The following is a 26872-nucleotide window of genomic DNA, read 5'->3' on the forward strand; positions in this document are numbered from 1 at the left end:
TTTACATCAACCATTTCTCTCATAGACATCAATCTCATCCTTTAGAACCCCAACTTGCACCAACCTACTCATTAGTGCCATAATTGATTTCAAAACCATCTCAATCAGGTTCCATCCAGTATTCTGGGTTCTTTTTAGCTGTGTGCTCAGTTCTTACTAAATAATAGAAAAAAGACATCTAAATTATCTGCGTGTACCACACAAATCTTACTCTGCAATACCATTCCATCTTGGGCTATATCTTCAAAACCCCAGAACAAAATTTAAACAAAGGTAACAAGATTCATGTGCAAAGATTTGGCAAAAGCTTTAAAACAGCTGACCCTAGGCAAATTTTGGAACTTGTTTCCATATTTCATATTCATCAAAATCTTAGGACAGTGAACTGCTCCTACTCCTTGCAACTTTGTCTTAAGCCACATCTTCTGTTATAATTCAAATGCATTCATATCCACTCCCATGATAACAATCTGCATCATTTTGGTCTTCCTTTCGTGTAGAGCCTTTAATTTACCACTTGCTTCTATTTGAGTTCTCAATTTTCATTTTATGTGACTTAAAATACTACCTTATTTCAAAAATTAACAATATACCCTAAGATTAGTAGATGATCTTCAAGGAAAACATTAAAAAAAAAAAAAAAAAAAGGAATGGACCATGCCATATTCCTAGTGAGCGCCACACACACCCTGACCCAACTCTGGTCCTATATTTCGGCTCACCTGGGACAGAGCCATGTTCACAGCAAAACCACCCGAAAGGTAAGAAGGTTTTAATTAATCTAGAGGAACATGAGGTATCTTCATCCACTACTAAAAACCAAGCACAAAAAAATCCATGTCATTCACGAGCATTATGGGTCCTAGTGTTGATAGAAATCAGAAGCAAACAAGAACAGAATATTTGTCATCAATCTGAATGGCCACCAAGATCTGTCTGGAATCAGTTCCAAGAGAGAAAGCATTGTGAACAAAGCCTTAGCTATAACCCCAGAACCAGTAGTAGAGAACAAATGGTGCAGATGACAACCACACAATCAGAATATATAATAAATGGTCTGATGAGGAATAAATCAAATCATATTTTCTTAAGCTTAATTGCATTCCTAAACCAGGAACCCTCGCAGAGAGCCAAAACCACATTTTCAATTACAAAGCAAAACCTAACCAAGAACAAGAAGATGCTCATTACCAGCATGTCAAGTTCAAACTTCAAATTATTCTGTACGGGTGCTGCTTTCTGCACTTCTCACAGGATAGAAGTAAGGATGGGCCTGCATGACATCAGAGGTAGTAGTACTTATCAATTGTAGTTAATTTAAGTTGAAGGAGTAAACAAAAAATATATATATATATATATATATATATATATATATATATATATATATATATATACTAGACATGAGACCAACTTCATCAATAAGCCCACCCCAATATGATAAACAACTCATTAGTCTGTACTCTGCTCAAAGGTTGCTCGTTGGATGGATTCAGCTTAAAAAGAGGACTAACTGGAGAATCTTAGCTTTTTGATCTAGATCTAATACCAGAATAATGGGTAAAAGATACAAATTAAGCAAAAACCCAAAGAAGAAAATCAAATATCAGGAAGTTAAAAAAAAATATTTTCATTTAATTTTGGATTCGGCCCCTTCAAACGGGTGTCCCAATTGTAGGGACCCGATCAATGCATCAGTGAGATGTGTACAGTATTCTGTGTGAAGATAATGGGGGATAACCACATTGAGTGAGGTACTACCATTGCTTCTTTTGCCGTTGGCCTCTCCTGGTGATCATATTGCAGCAACTTGTCAAGGAAGTCGACCGCCTATGAAAAATGCACATAAAAGGTAACATAAATCAGTTCAGTTAACCAGATTTTTTGAGTTTCTTGGCTACAACAGGTAAAGGGATAGACCTCAGATACTGCCAAATGTTGATTATCTGCATTAATGAATTTCGTCCACGGCTTCCTGCTATGCCTGGAACAAAGAATAGCTCTTCTTGTTTCAGGGAAAATATTTCTCGCTTGCATGCAATTGTACTAAATGAATTGTATGGTGAATCATATTAACCTCCCAACAAGGGCCTCAAGGTGTGGGTCCAACTCCAAGCGGTATTTGGTTAGATATGCATTTAATTCGTCTGTCCCAAGTACCTATGAATTTACAAAATGTGAACTTCAATGAGATCATCTTTTTCTTCTTTTCCTGTTAAGCTTAAGGATGGTGGAGCTACTTTCTATATGAGGAAGTTTATTATGCATGATAAATAGAACCCCACACATATTAACAACAGTACAAGAAAGATTGAGAATTTTATAGGCAAAATATAAAATATAAAAATCAATTCCTTTCACTCATACTAAACATTGAGCTAATTAAATGCCATAAGCTTCAATGGTCTATGAATTTGTTAAATCAAAAATATTTTTGAAGTTTTTTTTTTTTTTTTTCTTGGAATTATTTATAATAAAATAAAATAAAATAAATCAAATATTAGCACTTCTTAGAAAACAAGACATGTAATTTCAATCTTAGTATTTAACGATCAATAAAAAATACCGCTACTAAATCAGGTATCTATTTATTTGTTTTTTATAATTAAAATTGTAAAAAAAAAAAATCATAAGAAATGGAAAATATTATAGGAAACCAAAAAATGTAATCGTGGATATTAGCTTGTAAGCAACACTCATGATCTTCTATATCCAAATTAAATGAAGAATGTTAATATTATGTTTGTAAAAGTAAAAGAAAATTGAACACGCACAAAAAAAAATGCAGAGATATCTTAGTCAATTGTCTATTAATTAATATATCTTTGCATTTTCTTGTGTGTTTTTAGAGAAATTTACATGTAGTCAAATGCACTGTTCGTATATAATTTAACGAGAAAAATAACAGGTTTATGTGAATATATAGATTAGGTCTAGGTTAGATTTTCAGTGTAGAAGAAGAAAGGAGAGGATATAGGGTAGTTACGGTACTTCCTTGGCATCAAAGTTGCACGTTCAAAGACAGATAAATTTATCTCAGGATGTATGTTCTAGGTCTCCTATCTGAGACAGATTATGACCTTTCCATGTCACATATAATTTCCATCTTTGCTTTTATGCAGTTTAAGTGGCATGATTCCAATCATTTTCATGCAAAAGAATAGTTCTTCATGGCTGTTAGCCTTGTATGTAATTTTAATTTCCTTGCTTAATATGGTTATTTTTTTAGTTTGGAGGCTTGTGTGGGCCGGGCTTGTTTTATATTCCAACAACTTCAATTAATATTCTCACTATTTCCACAAAATATTCCTGCTTCTATATTGATCCTCAACATCAAAATTCTCAACCTTGGGACCTATGTTGCACTGGTCAGGATACAAGTTTCAGGGTCCAACATATGCACGGAGTGTTGAATTTGTTGAAACCTTTGCTAAAAAATGAATTCGTGGATTTGATAATAAACATACAAAAAAAAATTAATTACTTTTATGTAAAAATAATTAATTATATCATAGGACATCTTATGATATGTTATACCCAATAAACAACCCGATGCATATACAAAGTTATATTTGCTCCAGAAAATTTTGACAGGAAAAGGTATACTTAGAAACATCTACAATAAATGTCAATTAATATCATTTGCAAGTAGCAGGAAAGAGATGACAACAAAAAATCTGGACATGTCACACCAAAATCCATGGAGTGTCAGAATCTGAGAGACTCAGACACTTCTAAAGAATCCATTCAACAATGAAAAAATCTGTGTGTGTGTGCGTACCTCTAAATCACAAACACTCCCAACAGTTTACAGCAAAGAGTGAATCTAAGATTCTACTTTCAATCTCCCAAAGATACCACGTACCTTAGCTATTTTGACCAGTTGATCATAATTATCATGCCCATAGAAAAATGGCTCCTTACGGAATATCTGTAGAAAAAATAATTTTGCACGTATAAGAGTCACAAATTTGCCATATGTACCATGGCAGAATATCAGATCTCGTAACTCCTCATCCGTCTTCCTTCCACGCGAACATGTGCAAACTGCTTATATGTGGGCTCACCAAAAAGATCTTCAACGTAAGAATCAACCCAAGGTTCTAATAATTTGGACCATTACATAAAGAATAAAAAGAAAAAAGAAAATCCATATATGGGTAGGTAATGATCATTTGATCGGGTTGATCATTAGGTTAAGGTTAATCCAAGAACAGTACCACAGATTGGAGGGCATAGAGATGCCTGCATATGCACCATATGGGACAGTGGATTGGTCTGGGGAAGTTTTATTTTTCATACTGTGCCACAATATGAAATACAACTTTCACAATGAATATGGGCGTAGAAAAGACTCACCATGGCAGCAAACATACAACCAAGGCTCCACAAGTCTAAAGAGTAATCATAGTCTTGCAGATCAACAAGAAGCTCTGGACCTTTGAAATATCTGCAAACAGAATGTGGAAAAGTTCAAGTAGCAGAAGATTAGTGCAAAGGACATAATGTTAAGAAACAATCAAGAAAAACCAAGATGAGTAGAAATGTTGTCGAAAGAAGAGCTCCTCAATACATTAGTTCAATGAGAACGAGAAGGAATACGAACATTTTGCATTAAAACCAATGTTCAATGGGAAAAGGTGCCTTCACACAAGTAAAAGAAACTAAAATACTGTATTTCAAGTTTGTATTGGTCCCTACCACCTTGAGCAAGTATCTCCTAATTCAATAACAAAAGATGTGGCTTTGGACAGAGTTAAATGGAGGAACAGGATTCATTCAACTGACCCGAAAACTTTGGGATAAGGCTTCGATGATGATGATGATCTGTTTCTAGTACAAACATCAATTTCATGCTGATCTAAGACCCTGTTAATTATCTATGTAGGCCAAATACTTCTTCAAACTGGGAAACAGTATTAATTCATTAATCATTGGTAACATAAAATTAAGTATAATAAATGAGAGAAGCTCCTGGAGAAAGAGAAAGATAAGCTCAAAAAACAATAGAAGAACCTAAAAATTACGAAGACAAGATGTGCTAAGGGGCTTGGGCCAGATCTCTAAATTCCACTCAAGGAGTTTCCTGATTTCTTGTCCACATTTTCAGTAAGCAAATATAATGATGTAACCACTTGACCAATTAGAGCCTGTAGGAATGAAGTGGTTTAGCTTCACTATATTCACGCCAAGAATTCCAGCTGAACGTGAACATGCAATGCAAATAAGGCTCTCCCATCACTAAAAACTCCTGACCTGAATAGGAATTATTACTGCTGCTGCCGATAAAGCAATGATAAGGTAGACCAATTGACTCCAAATATCTACAATTGTCGAAGTAGAGTCATGATCTATGTTAACAGCTGGGAGGAAAGTATTAAAAAACTTTTTCAGTTGCCTGACAACCAAGAAATTTGTTTCAGCCTTCTCAAAATTCTAGGACCTGCATCATTCATGGTACACAAATGTGAAATCTAAAGATACCCATTCCATCCAGGAAGGAAGCTTTAAATCTTGCCAAAAGTAAAAGTAGATTGTCCACCTTAAGAAAGGTGTCTCCTTTATAGCCTTGAGAAAGCTTTGGTACTATAATCAAAACAATATTTGTAATGACTTGAAATCCTAAAATGTATCTCAAGGAAAAAATTTTAGATCCGTGCATTGATTTAAAAGTATAGATTCTTAATTTTTAATATTTGAGGAAAATTAACTTCACCAATAGATTTAAAAGGATCGAGAAACATACTTTAGCCTGTAAGCACGCCTAAATCTGACGTCGATTGAAAAAGTTATCAAATCCTCAAGTTTCGCATTAGATATTTTCCCAATAGGTAAACGACACCTTAGAGACGTAATTTGAGGAAACCGATCATACCATTAGATTCGTGTCGAAAAATCACCCGAAATAGAGTATAAGTTTGTCCAATTCGGCATTCGGGAAAAACAATTCCCAAAATGACAAGTATGTCCCAACTTAAGTTATATAAATATCTAAATTCTATTAGAAAAATCAGATTTTTCTTATTCTCCTCTCCAAACAAATCTCAACCCTTTTCCTTCAATATTTGAAACTCAGATCTACACTAAACGAGAACGATCCGAACTTAGGCGCAAGAAGGAAAGTTGTTCATCTCGCCGAGGGTTACGCGTGGACGCAAAGAAATCCGATTTTCGCCGGAAGAAAAATTTGGAGATTGGCCGGAGGCAATTTTAAACTCCGTTCAACCGTTGAAAATAGCTTAAAGTAGGTTGTCTTCCCTTCTACCTTCTAGTTATGCGATAATTTCATAAAAAATCCATATGATTGTTGATAAATCGATTGTTTCATTAAGTTTATACATATTTGAACGATTTGAATCATGTTTGCATGCTTGTTTATGATTGATTTTAGTTCATTTGATGTAATATAAACATTTTATAGTTAGTATAATATTTGAATCGATTTTGGTCGAGTTTCGACGAAAAATCAGCAATTCGGAAAAGTATCCGAATGTTGAGTTTGGTTCTAATTTATTTTGTGTTGCTTCCATATAGTATGTATACCCATTTCCTACATTTATTTCATTAAAAACAATTAAGTATTACTTTAAGTTCTTTAATAAATAAATAAATAGTTCGTTTTCAATTTCGACTTTGAAAAATTATTTTTCAACACTTAGTTAAATTTTCATAGATTTTCAGCTTTTATGTCTTATGGTTTTATCTTTGTTTTCGAGTCTCTCAACTCAACCAAAACCATCGAATGGAATTGGTTGATGCTTTATGGATTTCGAATTACTTTAAAAGTAAAATTACTTTAATAGATATGTAGGAAATTAGATGATAGATTGATCGATTTAATTGATGGATGGATAGAGAGAACATATGTTCTCGACTGATTGATGGGACAGTGCCTCCAGTTCTACGTAGTGGCCATGCCACGTAAAACGTGATAGATAGATAGAGGGATGAGATGGTTGATGGATGGAAATGATAGATAACTGTCACTGGAAGGCACTACCAGACTTTGTTTGTACTTTCGATTAAAAAGAAATGATATATTATATACAAAATAAATTATTTTGTTTACCAGTAAAGGTTTGTAGAAAACCCATAAAGAGTGACGCGTTGCTGTGTGTCCGGAAGCGGCAAGTCAATCTAGGATAACACTAGATGTCATATGCTCTTCGGTAGTATGGGATACCTTAGAGCATATTACAGCTTATGAAATCCGGGAATTTCTCCTACTTATTTCCTGGGGAATGTTGTGTGTAAAGGCGGTCTCTGTATAGTGTAGAGCTAGGCGGGGTTCACATGCATTGCTTCTTGATAGGCTTCGACGCGAGGGGTCTCCTGGGCTAGTTAGTGATCACTATTAGTCTGTAGTCGTCAAACGGTCGACCTCACCATTAGTTGAACTCAGTATTGGGTTCTTGGTCAACGGCCAGTCTGAGCCGGATAAATGGTCATCCAACCGTGGTATGCTTGACCGGCCACAAAATCAGATTATAACGATGGGATTCCACATCGGAGGTTAAGTTTGGAATATCGTATTGCCATAGCCGAGGCGGTTATATCGGCGTGTTCCTCTGCTCTCTTATCGATTACACCGCCGTGTTCTTATTATATATATTTTTCTTATTTTATAATGATTGATAGATGTTTTCATTTAAAAGATGCATATGTTACTTTAAATGATTGAAAATGATAGATTGAAAGTTATTATAATTGTTTACTGAGTATGCTTAAACATTTATCGTATGTTACATTATGAAAACTTGTATTATTTAATTGTTCTGATGATTACTCGTGCATGTATGACTCGTTGTTAGAACGGCGTTCATCCTGCTGAGTAACATTCCCCTGTTACTCACCCTATCCTTCCACTTTCAGATTATTCAGCTATTGAAGAGCCGTTTTTTGAGGAGTCTTTTGAAGAGGTCCTCGAGGAAGAACAAATTGATGTCTTGCCACCACCGTGTCTTTGAGGATTAGTAGGGAATCCTAGTGGTTTTTGTTTGTAAATAAGAAATATGTTAGTTTAGAAATTTTTGTAACCTGATGAATTATGAGATTTAGGATCTTGACTTATATCAGTGTTTGTCGATTTCTTTCGCTTACTCTAGACTCTCGTATAGATATTAGTCAAATGTTTATTCCGCTGCATATATTTTCTTTTCATAAATATTATTATTTGTGAATGTTCTATCAGGTTGTGTGATTGATTACCTCACACCTCAAGATTCTGATTGATGAATCATAGGGATTCGTGTTGGGATTTTGGGGCGTGACAATATTCATTCAATACCAACCAGAAAAGGAGCAAAGGAAAGAAAATGAGCATAATTCTTCAGAAAAGGATCTGTATAATACTCCTGGTCCAGGAGATGTATATAACAGCTTTGATATTAACCAGATTCCCTTTCTTCAACTCGCAGGCTATCTTTGTACTCTGAGAATGCTTTTCCTTCTCATGTAACTCCGTACACCCAAAAAAAAAAAAAAAGTAATGCCTCTAGCATCTAGCACTCCAGGGAGAACTAAACCACGGGCCAGCTTGAAATTACAGGAAACTCATAATGAGCGATGTAGAACAGCCAGGCCATAAGGTTATGTAAATGAATGATAAAACTTTTAAGTATGAGCTCTCATAGGAAATGTGCATAGAGGTACACCCTTAGATAGTCCACAAAACGGCCATCAAGTAAATACTACATTATCTCGAGGATTCAACCCCAGATCATCTACAAGGATATCAGCTCATCCAACGTGCATCAAGATCTATTCACTTTATCATCCTACCTAACTTACCAACGATATAATCTACTTTGATAATCATGAGTGTTACCTAATAACTAGTTTCAAGTTATACCCAAAAGAAAATGTTAAATGAATGACATCGTTAAGTAGTTACCTACAAGATATCTAGTTGGTTAATCATTTAACATAGCAAGCATCCCCTTCTTAAACTAGTTTATGCTAGCAAAACCATTGAGCGTTTCAGATTAATTCCTCATTTTACCCTTCAAACCATCCTCTCCCCCCACTCGCCAACCTCTATGGCTGCTTCTTTTTCTCTCAACAAATAATTCCCCTGTATTAGTATAAACCTCAAACCCACTCCTACTTTCTTTGCCATCACAATCCCAAGCAACTGGTTCTCTGAAGTTGAAACCAATTAAATGCTTTGGTGCAATCAGCTTGTGCTACTGTTGAAGATCCTTAAGGTTCTTGGCAATTTAGTCAAAAGCGTTAGGCAACGCTAGGCTATATGCGCATAGTAACCAAGTTCGGTTTGTGGCGGTGTACTCAAAAGCGATATGTGTTAGGTTGTCCATAGTTAAGGAATGTAGTGGTCATTTCTTTGATGTATTCAGGAGGGAAACAATTGTGTACGGTGTTGGCTAGTTTTTTGTTCTTTTTGTTGTAATGCTTACATTTCTGAGAAGGCCTTGTTTTCCTCCCGGATGTGTGGTCTTTTCTTCTTTTTTTCCTTTTATGGTTCTCAGCCCCTTAAAACAAAAAATTTACTCATAAAAAATAAATAAGTCATGTGGAACAGCTCTAGAGCAGCAAAGTAGCAATCAAATATACTGGCAAGTTTTTTTGAAAAAGAGAGAACGTAGAACACATAATCTAATAATTAGAAAGCACTTCCAAGTAAATGTATAAAGCAAGCACACCTGGAAGCAACACGAACATTGTATTCTTTCCCCGGATGATAGAACTCTGCAAGCCCCCAATCTATAAGACGAAGCTTACGCTGCTCATGATCAATCATGACATTGTGGGGCTTCACATCTCGGTGCATAATACCTTGCGAGTGGCAATAGTCTAATGCCTACATATAAAATGCATGCATGATAACCTCAATTTAACAGATTCAAAATTCACATTCACATTGCAATAAAAATTAAAGAAAATGGTCATCATCTTAGAAAAAGTTCTGAAGAGGAAATCTACTACAGCATTGCAAACACACAGATTCAAAATCATGGTCTACGAAAGGGGTAAAATGTTGACAAAGAGAAATTGCTAAGCACATGAATGTGAAACGGGAATGCAAGAAGCACAAAACTTGAAAGTAGAGAGGGGAGAGAGAGAGAGAGAGAGAGAGAGAGAGAGAGAGGGTTAAAATATTTATTTTATTAGTCATTTTAAAATATTCAGAGTAGTTTTAGGACTGGCTTTGAGATTTTGGTGTGTTTTCAGTTACAGGTAAGTTCACTTAAAATGGTAAGAATAAAGAACACATTAATTTAGTTTTTGATGCTCAAATTCAAATATATAAATAATTACCATTGACAAAACAGGATATGATAGGATATCATTTCCCTTGTATAAGAAGGGTGTTAGCATGCAGGACATCCATCTTTAGGTCAAGGTGACAGTTCTTGCAATTTATGCCACACAAATCTTGAGCACTATTATACCTTAAACTTGAGGATCTCATCGGTACAATGTTGTCCTACAAAGCTATTGTCATTTCCAAAGAGTTGTGCCAAAGCAAAATCCAAGAGTGCGAGATATACTAAAAGGGGAAGAAAGTGGCAGAACTTTCCAAAACAATTCCGAACGTGTCGTAGGGTTCGGAATGTAATTAAAAAATGAGGAACTGCAGATTTCACATGAATCGGCTCTCAAAAGGTGAAACATGAATTGAGAGTGAGCCTGATGATACCATGGCAAAACTGGTTGCTAAGGTCCAAACATTAACACTACAAATGAATAAGTTGCCTTGAAGTGAGAATTGAACATGTCACATGGTGCATTTTACTTCCATAGGTTCTCTAGGGGCATTTGGAAAACCGGGAATGATTTGAGTATTATTCCATAAAAAGGAGGAAAACCTAGAGAAAAAAATCAAGCATAAAATCAAGGTTCTACAAAAATGGTGCTCCATTTCTGTTGACATCAAAGTTTTTAATTTGATGTTTTGTTCTCGGATGGGAAGAAATTGTCAGAAGGCATCCCCCCCCCCCTCCCCCCTCCCTTTTTTTATCTTTTGGATTTTAGTCCTGAGGGGTTCAAGACTACTAGTTAATTCCCATCTCTATACATTTGGGTCTTGTCTCTTACAATTCAATCATCCTTTTTTCCTAGTCAATGTCTAGAAGAAAACCCCAAATGTATCATTCCAGTTGCCTCCAAGACAAAGATGTCTAGGCTAGGACATCTCCTGACAGAAAGATACCTTGAAGCTTGAACCATGGATGGAGCTACATGTCTCACCCAAGACCAAGACCATACAATAAAATGAGGAAAAAAAAGGTAACTGGTACAAATGGTGCAATGGTTTAACATATTGTCCTCAAGGTACATCTTGATATATTGAAAAACTAACATGTCTCGCCCAAGACCGCACAATAAACTGAGACAATGTGTAGAGGAGCCTAATGTATCATTCTAGTTGCCTCCAAGATGAATATGTCTAGGCTGAGATTATGGAAAAGATACTTTGGACCATGGATGGAGCTATGAAGAGATGTACTTTCGTGAAGTCCTAAAGAATAAAAAAGAATAATGTAAGTTTTGAGGGTTATCCAGTTCGCTACTTTGGGCATAAACAACAACAGGAACTAGAATCCCCTGTATTGAAACATGTCATACAAATTAAATGTGAATATGAAGAGCTCTGGGGGCATGGGTATCCCAAGTTTGAAAACCTAAGAGAATCATTTCGTTTTCAAACTTTAGGAGCACACAACTATGGTAATACCTACAAATGCAAATAAGTTGAAGTTATATGAAGCCAACACAATGTCAAAAAATAGAACAAAAATTAATTGCAATTGCCGAGTTTTCATCCTTGTCGAATACTTGACAATTCCCTTCTTTCTAGGCCCAAAAAATTGTGTGAAGTAACTTACTCATCCATCTATGCAACATTGGATATGTCCAATTGTTACTTGAAAGTAACTTGTTCATTTGTAGTGTTAATGCTCATTTGCATTGTTGGCGTGTTTCTCCTCATTACTTCTCTTGTTCAACGCATGTCAATCAAGGTCGTACATTAAAGAAATCACACACTTGCATCGCATATGCAACACGTATAATTCATGCAAAAGACAAGATGACTCGGACTATCAAATGAATCATTGTGGAACAACCGAAATATTATAAATGAGACACTGATTAAATTTAAGTTTCATTAACTTCTAATCATTGTGCAAATTTGACTACGACTCTGTCAACCATCTGTTTATTAATTGTCTTTTGTCTCATGAAATATGATTCCACATCCCATCACTCTTTTTTATCTTTGTTGGTGCTTTCATAAACCTGTTTCCTCCTTAATTGAAAGTTGGAAGACTCGAGCTTTTTCTGATGCTAAAAGGATTCCTTCAGTTTTAACTCATTTTGCCATCTTTGGGGCATTTGGAAAGAAATGAACAATCAGGTGCTTAATGGGGAGGAGTACTCGCAAGAGATCGTCATTAGCATGTTAGGCTTCCTATTATTTGTTTTTCTTTTCTTTCCCTCTTTCTTTCTTCTTTTATTTTTGGTTCTGTTCTTGTTAGTTTGTTTTTTCTTCTTTATAGGTTGGTCATCTTGACCTCCTTTCTTTCTCTTTATATTTATCCAAAAAATAATAATAAAAGACCAAACTTTTTAGCTATCACTATGAACTTAAAACCTAGTCTTAATTACCTAACTTATAAATCACCTTCCTTTCCTAAAAGATCAAAGGAAATGCTCAGGTCCTTTTTGCACCCCTAGTCCACATTAAGCAAATGGTCACCATCTTAATATAAGTATGAAACTGATCCCTCCAATTGGCATAATAAACTATTCCAGCCATCTCTTATGCTAGTTTCAAAACACTATGACCCCAATAATGATAATGCATAGATGATAGTATTCCAAAAATGACGTCACCCGTCCCTACTTCATACACCATCACCCGTTCCATTGCAAATTTCTTATTGCTAATATGTCTTCTGGTAAAATTGAATCAATTGCATGCTAGACAAATTGATGGTTCTTTATAACATAGCAGTAGCACAGTAATTCCAAAATAGTAATCCAACGTTGTATTCACATTGTTGAATTACATAAATTAGAAAAACATCACTAGGGAAGTATGGCAACATACAGACTTAAAACAGGAATCTAAGATGCATATTTTCATTATCTTTTTCATAAGATGAAGTCAATAAGCCACGGGAGCAATAACCTTGCCTTCAACAGTTCATAGATGTAATATCTGGTATCATAATCCGTTAGTCTTGGATAGAGCACTTTAAAATCAGAGTTGTTAACGTGTTCAAATATTAGACTGGGGGTCTTGGATTGCTGATCTCTGACAATATCCAACAATTTCACAATATTTGGACCACCACAAAGGTTCTGCAATATTTTTATCTCCCTCTTGATCTGTATTACAATAAAAAGGATGATCAGAATTAGCTCCAAAATTGACTTAGTGGATAATATTAGCAAAGAAAAGACAAAGAACACCATAAATATTATACATCAATCACAAGTAAAAGTGCAAGTATAAGCCAAAGGAGGTGAAATAGTAAATGTTACAATCTATGAAGGATACAAACATGCACCCATAGATGAAGACATGAGTAAGACCACATTTTTTTATAAGTCTAATAATGCCACATTTCACATCATAGTCATCAATAGTTTGGGGATCCAACTAAAAAGATCTAGCTTTCTTTGCTTAATTCTCACAAACCCGCACATAGAAAAATCAATCACATCATGCTTGCCTGATCTTCACAAGGAATCCCACAGTACCCCTGAAGCTCGTCCCATGAACCACTTGGGTCATTTTTTCTGTTTAACTTTATTAATCTTCTTTTAATGTAAACAGCTGACAAATAATCGTAACTAACAAGGAGGGCAATATTCTATTACCTATAAATAACAAGAACCAAAGAGTATTTAAAGGTTTATATATTTTCTTTGTAAGTGTATATCTCAGAATATATTGGATTTCTGGGGAGTGGTGTGTTAGACACTTTGTATAAGTGCCTACTACTGACACGTGTTTGTCATTATGTTAATGAACATGTCTATAATATAAAATTATAAAGGTAATATTTTTCTAAATAGTTCTGCAAATTCCAATCCATGCAACAAACTAACTAGAATTTATTTCCACAGCATACATATACTTGGGAGGAATGAGAGTAACCCAAGACAAGACATACTGAATTCCAAACAACCTGTTTCAGGTAAAGAAAAGACTACAAAAATGCCATTTGAAGTTTCCTTAAGGGCATATGCATCCCCATAATTAGCAATTTGGCATGTGGAAAGAAGTACGGTTCAGGAAAATCAAGAGTAAACTTTGGTTTTGACACCTAAAGAAACGGTAAAAATTCTGGAGAACAAATTCCAATGATGACTATATTAAGGTCTAATAGATTTTTTGCTTAAAAATCAGGAGTAAATATATCCAAAAATAAAAAAAATTTAGGATCAAATGTTCGACATGTTTAAAGGTAAGTTAGCACAAGTTCCTAGTGTTTAGGGTACTTTGCTCGGGTAATAATAGGGTAGATTTTGGTCTGTAATAACAAAAGTAAAGTACAGAAACAGATTGGGTTACTATTCGGCTATAATATGTGCATACTTTAACGACCCTAGAAATATTTCATTGTATTAAACATTTGTTTCCAATAAAACTATACCAAATTTGCATGTTATATACATATAATACCCAAATAAGCAAACTATGGACATCCATTCAAAAGACTACCCAACTCCAGTCATAATTCACAATTTTTCCTTCATCCACTTTCTTGTTTCTTCTCATCAGCCATGTGGGTGGGGAGCATTTCAGTCACGCAACATGATAAAGGCACGTGTCATAAAGAAACAGAAGGAAATAAGTTACTAGTTCGTAGTCCTGCCATAAAAAGTGCGAAGCACAGTTTCAACCAAGTATATATTCCAACATCTTAGAAGGGCCAGGTCCTCTCACTCAAGAAGGAATTAAAATTAAACCAAATAGATAGAGTGCAAATTCGGTACAAACCAAGATCACCCAAAATAGAGTATGGTGGGACCTTAGGTTGACAAGTATAAGACGACAAACTACAACCGACTTGATAAAAACCAATTAGATCGGTCAGACCTCAACTTGGACTCAGAATCCATAACCAACCAAGACAAACCTAGAAGGAATAAGAACTCTTCCTCATACCAAGTCGCCTCACTTGTGACAAAAACACAGAACTTATCGAAACAGAGAGGTGTGACATGCCTTGACTCGTTCACCCCCAAAGTTCAAAGCTAACTTCACAAGAAAGGCAGAGCCCAAGCTCCTGGACTCATTTAAAACATACGTTAAAACAATTCACATCTAAGAGATGTCACATATCCGACTTGAGTCCGAGCTCGTATCCGATCCCCAACCAATTCCTGTTTTAAATCCGAGATCGTATTTATCTTAGTTCGTTCATAAGCTGACCTTTAACTCGTATCCAACCTAACCCATAGCACATAAACAATCTCAAGCAAGTATTTTGAGTTCAAGCATGTCCTTTCACACAAATAAGTACAAGAAAAGTCTTGTAACGTTGATAAGACACCATATGTCAGGACCTTGCATTTCTCTACTTTGCAATGATGACCTGCAATACTTACACATCAGACTCAAATCTAACTAACAAGTGATGGATCCATCTTCCAAAGCACTCAAGTACACTACAACTGAACAGTTCATCTAACACCTGGACCAGCAATGTGGTGACACCTGTCTTTGCATTTCGTTTATAAAAACCAACTTACCAAACTGAGAAAGGGGTTGGTTGGTTAGCTAAAAAACTCGACAAGGGAAAGATCACTTGACAAGTCCACTATCCATCTTCTTCTTCATTCATTCTTCTTTATATGAGTACTAACTAAATCTTCGGAGGATCGTTGGCAGGCACCACACTGGGGCCCACATCCTTCCCATCTTCTTGTCTTTTACTGTCCTAGAAGCCATAAAGGAGCAGGGGAGAGTCAGATCACCGTCTTGAAGAGGAACAGGTCGAAATATCAAGGTTAAGCCCACCATCAGAAGAAATCAACCAAAGCAACAATAACAAAGGAGCCGAGGGGAGTCAGACCACCATCGTGAAGAGGAGGAGATCGTTACATCAACTCTAAAGCTACAATCAAAAGACAGTTTTCATCTCGAGGAAGTGTGGAAGGCTGAAAAACCCTCCACAAGCCATATATAAAAATAAACTTTTCTTGTTCCATCTTTTCCATAAGAAAAGTTATTCATTAGATACACACCCACTAATTGTATTATATTTTTAGTTTACAACTAGTATACTTTGCTAAAACGGTTCACATTTCCCATAAGTAATATTCAAAAATCACCATAACAACAAAACAAAAAACGCATTTTTTTCACGCAAGGGCACACTTTTTTTTTCGGATTTTGATTGTGATTCTCCTCAACTTTCACAATATTCACAAGGCTAAACAAGCAATTGAAATTTCACGTTCGACCGCTTAATACTGGTTATAGTAACGGACCTTATGTATCATATTAACAAATTGAAAAATGGTTAAAAAGTTTTTTTTTTAAAACTCTTTTTAATGAGGGCTTCACCTATTCCTAAGTATTCTATTGGAACCAGAAATGATTGAAAACTAAAGACAACCGAGAATCACCTTCTTCTTCTTAACAGGCTTGAGAATCTTAATAATGCAGCGTTCATTGTTGGTGCAATGGACACCTTCAAAGACCTCACTGTATTTCCCCCTCCCAACCTTTCTCACCACTTCGTAATCATCCTGATCGCTGCGAAGAAACAATAATAAGGAGAATCAAAATCAAAATCCGAAAAGAAAAAGATGGAAGAAACAACATAATTGAAGAACAATACCCCCATTGGACGGTAAGAGACTCGTAATCCCAATATTCTTTGGGACGAACAACGTTAACATCGACATGAACCCTAGACTTGGAGGTGACCCCAACCCTCCTAATCGATTTACCGAACCTCTGCGCCAGGTTTTCTGATTTGGGTGTTGAAACAACTTGACCTGGTTGAGAGAGTAGGGCTCCGCACGTGATCCTGCGGAAGCCGACAAGAGGTAGAGGAGAGTGAGAGATGTTGGAGGAAAGAAAAAGAAGAAGGAGTCGCTATGAAATATTGGAACTTCAGAGAGGCCTTGACCTTGTGGCCATGAAAATGGGGAGAACAACTCAAAATGAAGGGAGAGAATTGAAGAAACAGCTTTCTTATCTGCGTTTTCCTTCTTCTTTGTTTCTTTTCCTCAGCACTAACATCCTTTAGAAATTTACCAAATTGCCCTTGAAAATACTCGCACGTGACTATTTAACTCAACGAGTTCAGATCATATGCATCAGGTTGGAGGATTGAAATCCTCCTCCTACATCTCTACGCAAAGAAATTTTTAAAAGAGATATTATCGGCGTAATTAAGTGAATCATGTCTTACGTGGCATATGTTGAGGTGTGGGAGGAGGGATTCAATCCTCCACCTTAGTTGCATACGATCCAGTCTCTTAACTCAAGTTAGCCTACCTATCCCAACGGATATCACGATAGGGAGGAATATGGAGGGAGTACGCATTCGCGATTAACAAATTTCTGTGAATCAATGGCATAACGCCACGTGTATTGTAAAAAAAATAGCAAGTGGGATTATTTTTGAACGGTTAAAAGCAATGTTACCTAGAAATAGGCCCGTCAACAGATATGTATCTGATCGGATACTATTATAATCGAATTCGAATAAAAAAAAAAATAATACTATCCGAATTCGAATTCGAATCCGATCGGATATCCCTAACAAACATTCGAATTTGAATTCGAAAAATATATCGGATATTCAATAATATCCGATTCGAAAAAAAAATCCTACAAAATACCATCGTCTTCGATCTGTTGGAGTTCACACAGTCGAAATCCCCAAAAAATCACTCCAACTGGTTCGAAGAGAGAGAGTGAGTGAGTGAGTGAATATGTACCTGTAATCTCGTCGACCGAAGAAAATGTGTTGGAGTTCTCACAGTCGAAACTTGAAACCCTCAGATTTCCTCCTAAAAAATCACGACTGGTTCGAATCAAATCGGAGAGAGAGTGAGAGAGAGAGAGAGAGAGGTACCTGATGCTCGCCGGTCGGAGAAGACAGTGTTGCGGAGTTCGATCGAAATTCATCATTCCGAATCCGTCACTGGTTTGTCTCGTTTTAGCTGGTTAGAGAAGATAAAGTTTAAAAGATAACATTTTGTTGTATAACACGAATACGCATCACCATATATACATATGTAAAAATTTTGTTGTAAAACATAAATAAATGATATATATATTATATCGGAGCGGATATTATCGAATCGGATATCGCGATATCCGAATTCGTATCCAAAACGCATTCGAATTTTCAAATGACATCCAAAATCCGAAATCCGAAAATTTCGGATAATATTCGATTTTTCGAATTCGAATTTGGATTTCGACTATCCATTGACACCCCTACCTAGATAGTGGGTTCGCCGCTATAGAAGTAACTCATTGGGGGTAGACACAGATTTAAGGAGTAGAAAAATGCTGAAATGACAAAAAGAATTTACTGCAATTCTCACAATTCTTACGTCATAGATATGTTTCCTCGTGATACGAATAAAATCATCTACGGTTATATATACATGTCCACGTCAGAATTGTGAGAATCACAGTAAATCCTGTGTCACCCCCTTAAGGGTAGGGTGAAAACGATGCTTACAGATTAAAGAAGGCGTTTGGTGCTTTTCCATTAGTCTATTAATACAGACTAAGGTCAAAAGGGCATTCAACCAATTTGAAAACTTGGGTGAAATATACCTCAAAACACTGTCTAAATATGGATGGTTATATAAAAGTAAGTTGGATTAAGACCGTTCGTCCAATTCCCTACATTTCACGGATCTATTGCGAATTGTACCGTGAATTGATTCGTTTGGAATCCAGTTCGCTTCATGTCCTAGGAATTAAGAAACCCAAGTTAAAAGTCCCATTTTAAGTAAATTTTTGGGGTCTTGTGTAGGACACTTAAAATTGCAATAAATACATTTTGAAAATTAAATTTTACATCGAAAATGCCCGTAAAAACTATTTTTTTATATCAAAATACTCTCAAATTCCAATTTTCAAAATGTATTTATTACACTTTAAAATGTACATGATAACAAAACTCATATTTTTCAATACATGCCATCATGCCTTTGGTTCATTAGCTTAGCATATGATATAGTTAACAACAAATGTGTACCTAGAGAGAAGAATGTCAAATGACTTGAAAATGACACAATGTTAATAGGTTTGAGTAAAGCCCAATTGTGTTTACGTCGTAATCTTATCAATCCATCTAATCCAATTCTTGAGATCCTATTTGGATTAGGAACATCAATCTGTTTGTCATAAACATTTCATGTTCTAAGGCTACAATTCAAGCGGGTTGGGCCAGGTTGGAAATCAATCAACACCCAACTCACAATTGACAAACATCAATCCGTCCAACCCAACCTCAAGCATGAAAAGCTCAACCTACTTCCAATCCAAGTGGGGTTGATCAAATTTATTCATTCTCGTTAATATTAGATAATTTGGTAATGATATAAGCTTATATAAAGATAAGTGGTATGTAAAAAAAAAAAAAAAAAAATATATATATATATATATATAGATATATATATATATATATATATATATATATATATGGGTCCCGTTCGCCACCCTTAGTTTTACCACACACTTTACAAACGCGTTTTGTCTTACATGGGTTAGAAGTTTCGGAATGAGCTGATTTTTTGTGAGGATGATCTCTATGGTGAGGAGATCATCCTCACCAAAAATCAGCTCATTCCAAAACTTATAACCCCATTAAAATTGATTTACAAAAAATGGACGGTCCACGATTTTTCAACGTGTAAACATGGGGCTAAACATTTCGGAATGGGCTGATTTTTGGGGAGGATGATCTTCTAATCATAGAGATCATCCTCACCAAAAATCAGCTCATTCCAAAACTTCTAACCCATGTAGGACAAAAAACGTTTGTTAAAGTGTGTGGTAAAACTTAGGGTGCTGAACATTTCCCCTATATATATAGGGTCCCGTTCGCCACCCTTAGTTTTACCCACACTTTAACAAACGCGTTTTGTCTTACATGGGTTAGAAGTTTCGGAATGAGCTGATTTTGGTGAGGATGATCTCTATGGTGAGGAGATCATCCTCACCAAAAATCAGCTCATTCTAAAACTTCTAACCCCATCAAAATTGATTTACAAAAAATGGACGGTCCACGATTTTTCAACGTGTAAACATGGGGCTAAACATTTCGGAATGGGCTGATTTTTGGGGAGGATGATCTTCTAATCATAGAGATCATCCTCACCAAAAATCAGCTCATTCCAAAACTTCTAACCATGTAAGAAAAAAAACGTTTGTTAAAGTGTGTGGTAAAACTTAGGGTGCTGAACATTTCCCATATATATATATAACTTATAATTTTTTGTCCTACAAAATATTTCAAAAATTACATACATGAAATTATAAGCAAATGTAAAATAAAAAAATAATGATGATTAACCAAAATTTTGAAATGAGATAAACAAAGATGATTAAAAATATTTTTAAATTATAACCCTATTAAGTATGGGTATGGATAAATTACGTTCAATCTATCGGGTTTGGGTTTTGCCCATCCTAGTGCATGGGTTAAGGACATCAATCCATTTGTTATTTTACTATCATATTTAGTATAATTTTTCTATAAAAAAATGTTTACTTTTCGATAGATTTATACATAGTCCCCATGTGTTTACTAAGTGACTATTTGAGATATGCCCCTATTTTTCAAACTATTGACATACACCTTTTGACCTCGATCTCTCTTATTGACTGATGAAAATGTAATAAAGACCCTTATATTCAATCTTTTCGGCCAGATTTCCTTGTTTGTTCTTCCCAAAATTAGACATCTTCGCCTATTGGGAAAAAAATTTCACTCGCATCTTCAATCCTAAGATTTTATCTACTTATACCCTCAAGCCTTAGGCATAAAATATAATTTTTGAGAAAGTAGAAAACGATGAAATTTTGAATAGAAAATCTTAGGTCTTCATGATGGTGGGCTCGAAAACGATGAATTGAAAATGACTAGTTTGGGAGGAAAAATATAAGGGCTTTTGTTTAATGATTGAAGATTGGAGATGAGGGCATTTTGGTAACATAGAATTTTGAGTAGAAAAAAAAAAATCAGGGATTAACTTGAGGTTGGATAGATAAAAAATAACTTGTTGGAGGATGTAGAAGATGATTGATTTTTAGGAAGAAAAATCAATGGATTTATACAGGTTGAATATAAGAAATATTTAAATCATTTTTCATTAATCAATAAGAAATGACCAAACACAAAACAAGTATGGTTTTTTTTTTCCTCTATATACAACTTTTTGTATAAGTTTTCTTTACAATGACATTTTGATAATTAACTCACTAAAAATCAGTTTGAAAAAGAAATGAAACATTTGTACCCGTAATTAGTGTGACAATTGTATGCACGCGTGTCTCGTATCATAATAGGCATGGTCATCCTCACAAGTCACAACAACTTCCCATCACAATCGCCTAATAAATAAGTAAAATAAATAAATGGTCGTGATGGAGTAGCATTGAAATGTACATTATGGGGGAATATTTCTGGCGTAGATGCTTCTAATAAACATTCCCGTCAGAAATATTTCTTACAATGTGTATTTTAATGTTACTTCAGCGTTACCCTAAATAAATACACACATGAAGTTGGATTTTATAATGATACACACATTGAACAAAACAAGAAACAAAATGAAAAATCAAGTGGAGCACAAATATCCCTCAATTACACGTTTACTACTACCACTGCCCTTGTAAGAAGATGCTAACCTTTGACACTTTAGGAAAAAAGTAATGGCACGTGGGTCGGTTCGCACAAGAATTTTAAATATTTAATATTTATATAAGATTAAAATTATCTTTAAAATTAATTTAAGAGATTGATTTAAAAAATAATAATAATAATAATAAATATATATATTATATAATGCAATTGAAAGGTATTTTTGTAATTTTTAAAAATAATGAATGTGATTTCCGTCAATAATACTCACCCTCCCTCATCTCATTATAATCAGGGGCAAAGCAAGTAAAGAGCTGGTGGGGGCAATGTAGAACTTTGAGACACCCCCATATTTAAAAGTAATTACATGCCCCATTTGCCCCCACCACTCACCTCCTTCCAATTATACAACTGATCATAGTTTGCCCCCACTACAAGAAAATCTTGACTTTGTCCCCTGATTATAATATTAAGGATATTCATTGCATATCTCTCTTGTCATAATAAAACTAGCAAAGAAGTGTACGTATGAATATATTAATGTTCTATGGCTCCTTTATAGCACATGGTTCCTATGACATAATTTCAACGGATGAGAACAAGACATTTTAAAAAGAAAAAAAAAAAACTTATCAATGCAAATCCGTGTCTTTCAAAATGAAAGGCTACTAAACTCCCAATATTTAAGTGTCGGATATAATTGTATCTCTGATGTGACGCTCTTTCAACTATTGAAACTGTGCTACAAGGTGTTATAGGAATCGTGTGTTATAGAGGATCTGCTTTCATTAATGTTCTATGGCCAAGATGGACTCCCCTAATTAATGGGCGAAGCTGTCTTAGACTTGCCTTGATTGATTTGGATCTTTGCTATAATAACATTTTGCTAAGGCACATTCAATTTTGTGATTTTTCTTATTAGTCATGGAGGATATAGGATTGGCTTTCGTAAATGGGTCTCCGGACTTACGCAATAGTTTACATACAATATTTCACGCATTGATCAACTACTAAGAATGAACTAAAATTGCTTAAACAGGTTAAGATAAAATCAGAGGAAAGGAAGGGCTCCCTTCCATAAAATTGGAGACCCAATATATAGCTCTTCATAATATTGTGCCACTTTGTACAATCTACAATGTTCCACATTAAACATAAATAGAGTTAAATTGACTTAATGGAGGGTTTATAATGTTCATGAGGCCTGAAATGGGCAGCCCATCTTATTGCGACAACTCGCAGAATCATGTCCATTCATTAACAACATGTGAGGACCATTTCAACTGTCAAAATAATTAATGATTCTAGAGAATTAAAAAGTATACAATATGCATAACAAATTAAAAAAAAAAAAAAATCATTTAATACTGACAGAAAAGAATATACCATTAAACAAAAGTACATATATGATGGCCCATAGTCTGTGCATGTGTCTCATGACCCAACCCACCATATGGAAATCATATGTGGAAAGTTTTGGTTGTTGGTTTGTGACTCATTCAAATGATTTTGATGCAAACAATGAACACTAATAAGTTGGACTTATAATGTAATTTAATTTGATAGATCCCTAATTACTAGATATTTTCTTCCTTAATGGGGAAAAAAGGGGATCATTGATATGTCTTTCTTTGTGGACCAGAGATGGATAAGCTTAATATTTATCCCATCTTGAGTTATCACCGGTCCCACCAATTGACATTCTGCCAAGATTTTGAATGACTTTCATGATGATCAAGTGTTTGGCTTATAATTTGTAATATTGGGATAAAAAATAAATAAAAACGTTGTTGTCTGCTTTACTACCCAAACAAGGTTCATTGGTTTTGGAATAATTTGATTACGAACCATGACTTAATGGCTTATATCCTCAGCAAGAAAACGATGTCTTGGTCAGCAAATTTTAAGTGTCAAAAACAGGGAATCTTAATTCTCATCAGTGGCAAACAAAGTTTACTATGGGAAGTGCCAACAGCCAACAGTCAACAAATGGACACGTGACGAGCATTGACCAACTCAATTATAAGACGATTTAGGCAACTACCACCGATTGAGAATTACATTTAAAAAGATTGCAAGGAGAATTTTAAATTTTGATCTTACTTTTTTTTTTTGACCCCAAAACTTTCAATCTAGTCGAAGTCGATCACATGAGAAAATTATTTTTGATTGGTACCTATCGAATCGATTTTGTAATGTTCGATAGAAAGATTTGTCCAATAATTACTTATCAAAGCTATTTAGTAATAAGTGGTAGGTACCTACCAAATTTGTTAAAATAATTTATAATTTAAAAAAAAAAAAATCTAAAACCTAATTCCCATTAATTCAATTTCTCACAAAACTCAAAAGGATGAATAAGAATAAGAAGAAGAAGAGGGAGGAAGGAAGAAGAAGATAAAGTGGATTTTGAATTTTTGTTCTATAGGTGATGGTGTGTGCAATAAACAATAATAAAAGGGTAAAATGATAATTAGATTTTTTTTATTGGATAAATTCTCAAATAATTACAAATTTTTTTAATATTTCTGAAATTTTATTAATGTTGACAAAATATTTTCGACAATTTTGTCAACATTAGCAAAATTTTCAAAAATATCTAAAACTTTTGTAATTATTTAAGAATTTATATTTTTTTATTTTATAAAATTCAATTAAATGGTGCAATTGGCCATTTCCATGAGTGCAAATAAATCGACCCTTCCCATTTGGGAACGGATTTAAAATTGTGTGGTCCTAATTGAAACAATAGCTATCATCAAAGAGGATGGACTTCATTAATTCTAAGCTCTTAGTTGTACGATTTGAGAAATTTCTCTGTAACTCTCCTTCAAAGCCAAAAATCTCTCAGTTTCTCTCTCACATGTACACAAAATACAAGCCGAACTTTGTGGATTTGTCCAATGCTAACTTGTAATGGATAAAGACGCCACGTCTGTATAGAATAGGACACATGCATCATGATGTGTCTCTCATACTCTTGTCTGGTGCGACAAGTACTACTACCGTAGGGATTTGGATTTTTCTTCAAGTGGACACCGCCCAGGTCCCAGAAACAGCGGGCCTGCAGGCCTCTCTATCATGCCACTTCACCCAGCCCTACATGAGAAACCCTTCAGCTTTATTTTTTTTTTACCTTTTATTTTGAGTTTCTTACACCTTTTACCATAATGTGTATGAGTCTCTTATACTATTCATGCAAACAAGAATTAGGAGCATCTCGAAATTTTGCAAAATAATAAGGATAAGATTGTAATTTAATATTGGGATTGATTTCATATGAAATCTGATACTTATGTATTTCAAATTTATCGTCCAATATTTACATTTTATTTGGCAACATTTATGAAGTTTGAAAACATTTGAAGTCTAGAAACTAAAAATCAGACTTCAGAAGTTTCATCTAGCATCCTTCATCATTGGTTCAAATTTTTGAATTTCGATTCTAAAATTTAAAATGAAGTAAATTGAAATAAATTTTTTAAAATCTTGAATTTTAAAAATAGACCACATTTATTCAGAGTTCAGAAGTGTTACCAAACACACTTTTAGAGTTTAGTCATACATTGGATGCTTATATGGTGTCTATGGACCATTTTTTTTTTACTTCAAAATGGTACAATCTCTATCACAATGATTGGATCTGATAATCGTTGATAGGACTGATCAGTGCTCTTAAAAAAAAAGTCCAAATAAAAATTGTTTGAACATATGAAAATGGTCTGTTAAAGTCTATAAATATTAAATAGTGAGCTTTGAGGTGGATCATTCAAGGCACTATTAATAAGTGATTGAAAATTCTAAATTCATGAGCATTTGAACTGTGCACTTGTGTTACAAATTTATAACCTAAGTAATTGTGTAAATTAATTATTTGTACATCAGTTTGGATCTTATGTAATAGTGCAATTAATTTCAATAGATTAGTTAGATTGCAATACCTGCATTTCGTTATATCTTGGAGTCGAATTTGTCAATAATTAACCACTGCAGCAATGGGGGTGGTTACCATTTTAAAGACAACAATTTTCATTAATTGTCCCTTGAAACAGCTATTAGATCAACCTAATACCACCAACAGAGAAGGCCAACCTTGTCTGGTGCTGCCAAAATCAATCAGAGCCGAACTTTTTTTACTTATACTACAGACATGTTTTAATTTACATGATAATGAAGTACAAATTACAAGAAAAATAATAATTTGAAAAATATTTGTAAATAAAGTAATATTTTAAATCTTTTGTTTGTAACTGGGAAGCTTTGTACTTCTTTATTCTAATAGTTTGATAAATTGTTTTCTTGTGAGGGGAAGATTCCTCATGTGTGATCATGGTTTAAAAACTCATCTAAGGCCAAGACGTATTGTCCGAGTCATCTTGATATCAAGCATGGATGAGATGGACAAGTCAAAATTTTCAGACGATATTTAAAACTCTACGTTCATTTTTTAAATTTTTGAACGAGACGTCTCAAACATATAGGAAAATTGTCTGAGATGACTTAGTATCTGGCATGGACAAGGTGAGACACGGAACCGAGTTTTAAAACCATGTGTAATGAGTAGAAGATCAAGGACCTTCTCTCATTTTTCCTTGCCATATGAAGTGAAAATATTTGAAGCTTACGCTGATTGTCCACAAGTCCTTAATCCTTCCTAGATGAGTTTGTTGTTGTTGGTGTTGTAGTAGTAGTAGTAGGGAAGTCATATTAATTAGTGAGGTTTCTGCCCCACTGTGATATGATCCTTGTGTCTTACGCATTCCATCCCTTCACCTTACAATACAACCACTATTACTTGGTAATTGGACTAAGTGTGTCAATTGGTACTTACTACTTACCTGATTACCAGTATATTGGGAGTCCATTAGTTGGATTGGGGTCCATCTTTATGGGCACAATTGGATCTCCCCGAATGGGTTAACCGACTAGTTAGTATATTAGGTAGTCTAATTAAATATTAATTAAAGATATTTAAACAGAAAAATATTTTAACTAAAATTAGAAACTAAAGAGAATGTGATTATTTGTTTATTTATTTTACTTTCTCT

The 26872-nt window shown here is 34.7% G+C and overlaps 1 protein-coding gene across 1 annotated transcript; it reads right to left on the minus strand.

Moving 5' to 3' along the window:
- Positions 1 to 1016: 1016 nt before the first annotated feature.
- Positions 1017 to 25771, minus strand: LOC147407035 (casein kinase II subunit alpha-2-like). Its single transcript, XM_086432583.1, has 11 exons — positions 25766 to 25771; positions 16824 to 17083; positions 16609 to 16738; positions 13159 to 13353; positions 9660 to 9817; positions 4357 to 4447; positions 3863 to 3928; positions 2075 to 2157; positions 1918 to 1981; positions 1759 to 1827; positions 1017 to 1273 (listed from the first exon to the last, which is right to left on the minus strand). Exons 1-11 carry the CDS (start codon positions 25769 to 25771, stop codon positions 1217 to 1219), a joined length of 1179 nt encoding a protein of 392 aa, XP_086288709.1. The 3' UTR covers positions 1017 to 1216.
- Positions 25772 to 26872: the final 1101 nt, after the last annotated feature.

This window comes from Akebia trifoliata, chromosome 3 (genome assembly GCF_017979445.1).
Source record: "Akebia trifoliata isolate Shusen 1 chromosome 3, ASM1797944v1, whole genome shotgun sequence".
Classification (NCBI taxonomy): domain Eukaryota; kingdom Viridiplantae; phylum Streptophyta; class Magnoliopsida; order Ranunculales; family Lardizabalaceae; genus Akebia; species Akebia trifoliata.

Coding starts and splice junctions, on each gene's coding strand:
- LOC147407035 (XM_086432583.1), bottom strand. Junction 16,739..16,823: donor TCTCTTACCGTCCAATGGGG/GTATTGTTCTTC, acceptor GTTTCTTCGCAG/CGATCAGGATGATTACGAAG. Junction 2,158..3,862: donor AACTGGTCAAAATAGCTAAG/GTACGTGGTATC, acceptor GTAAATTCATAG/GTACTTGGGACAGACGAATT.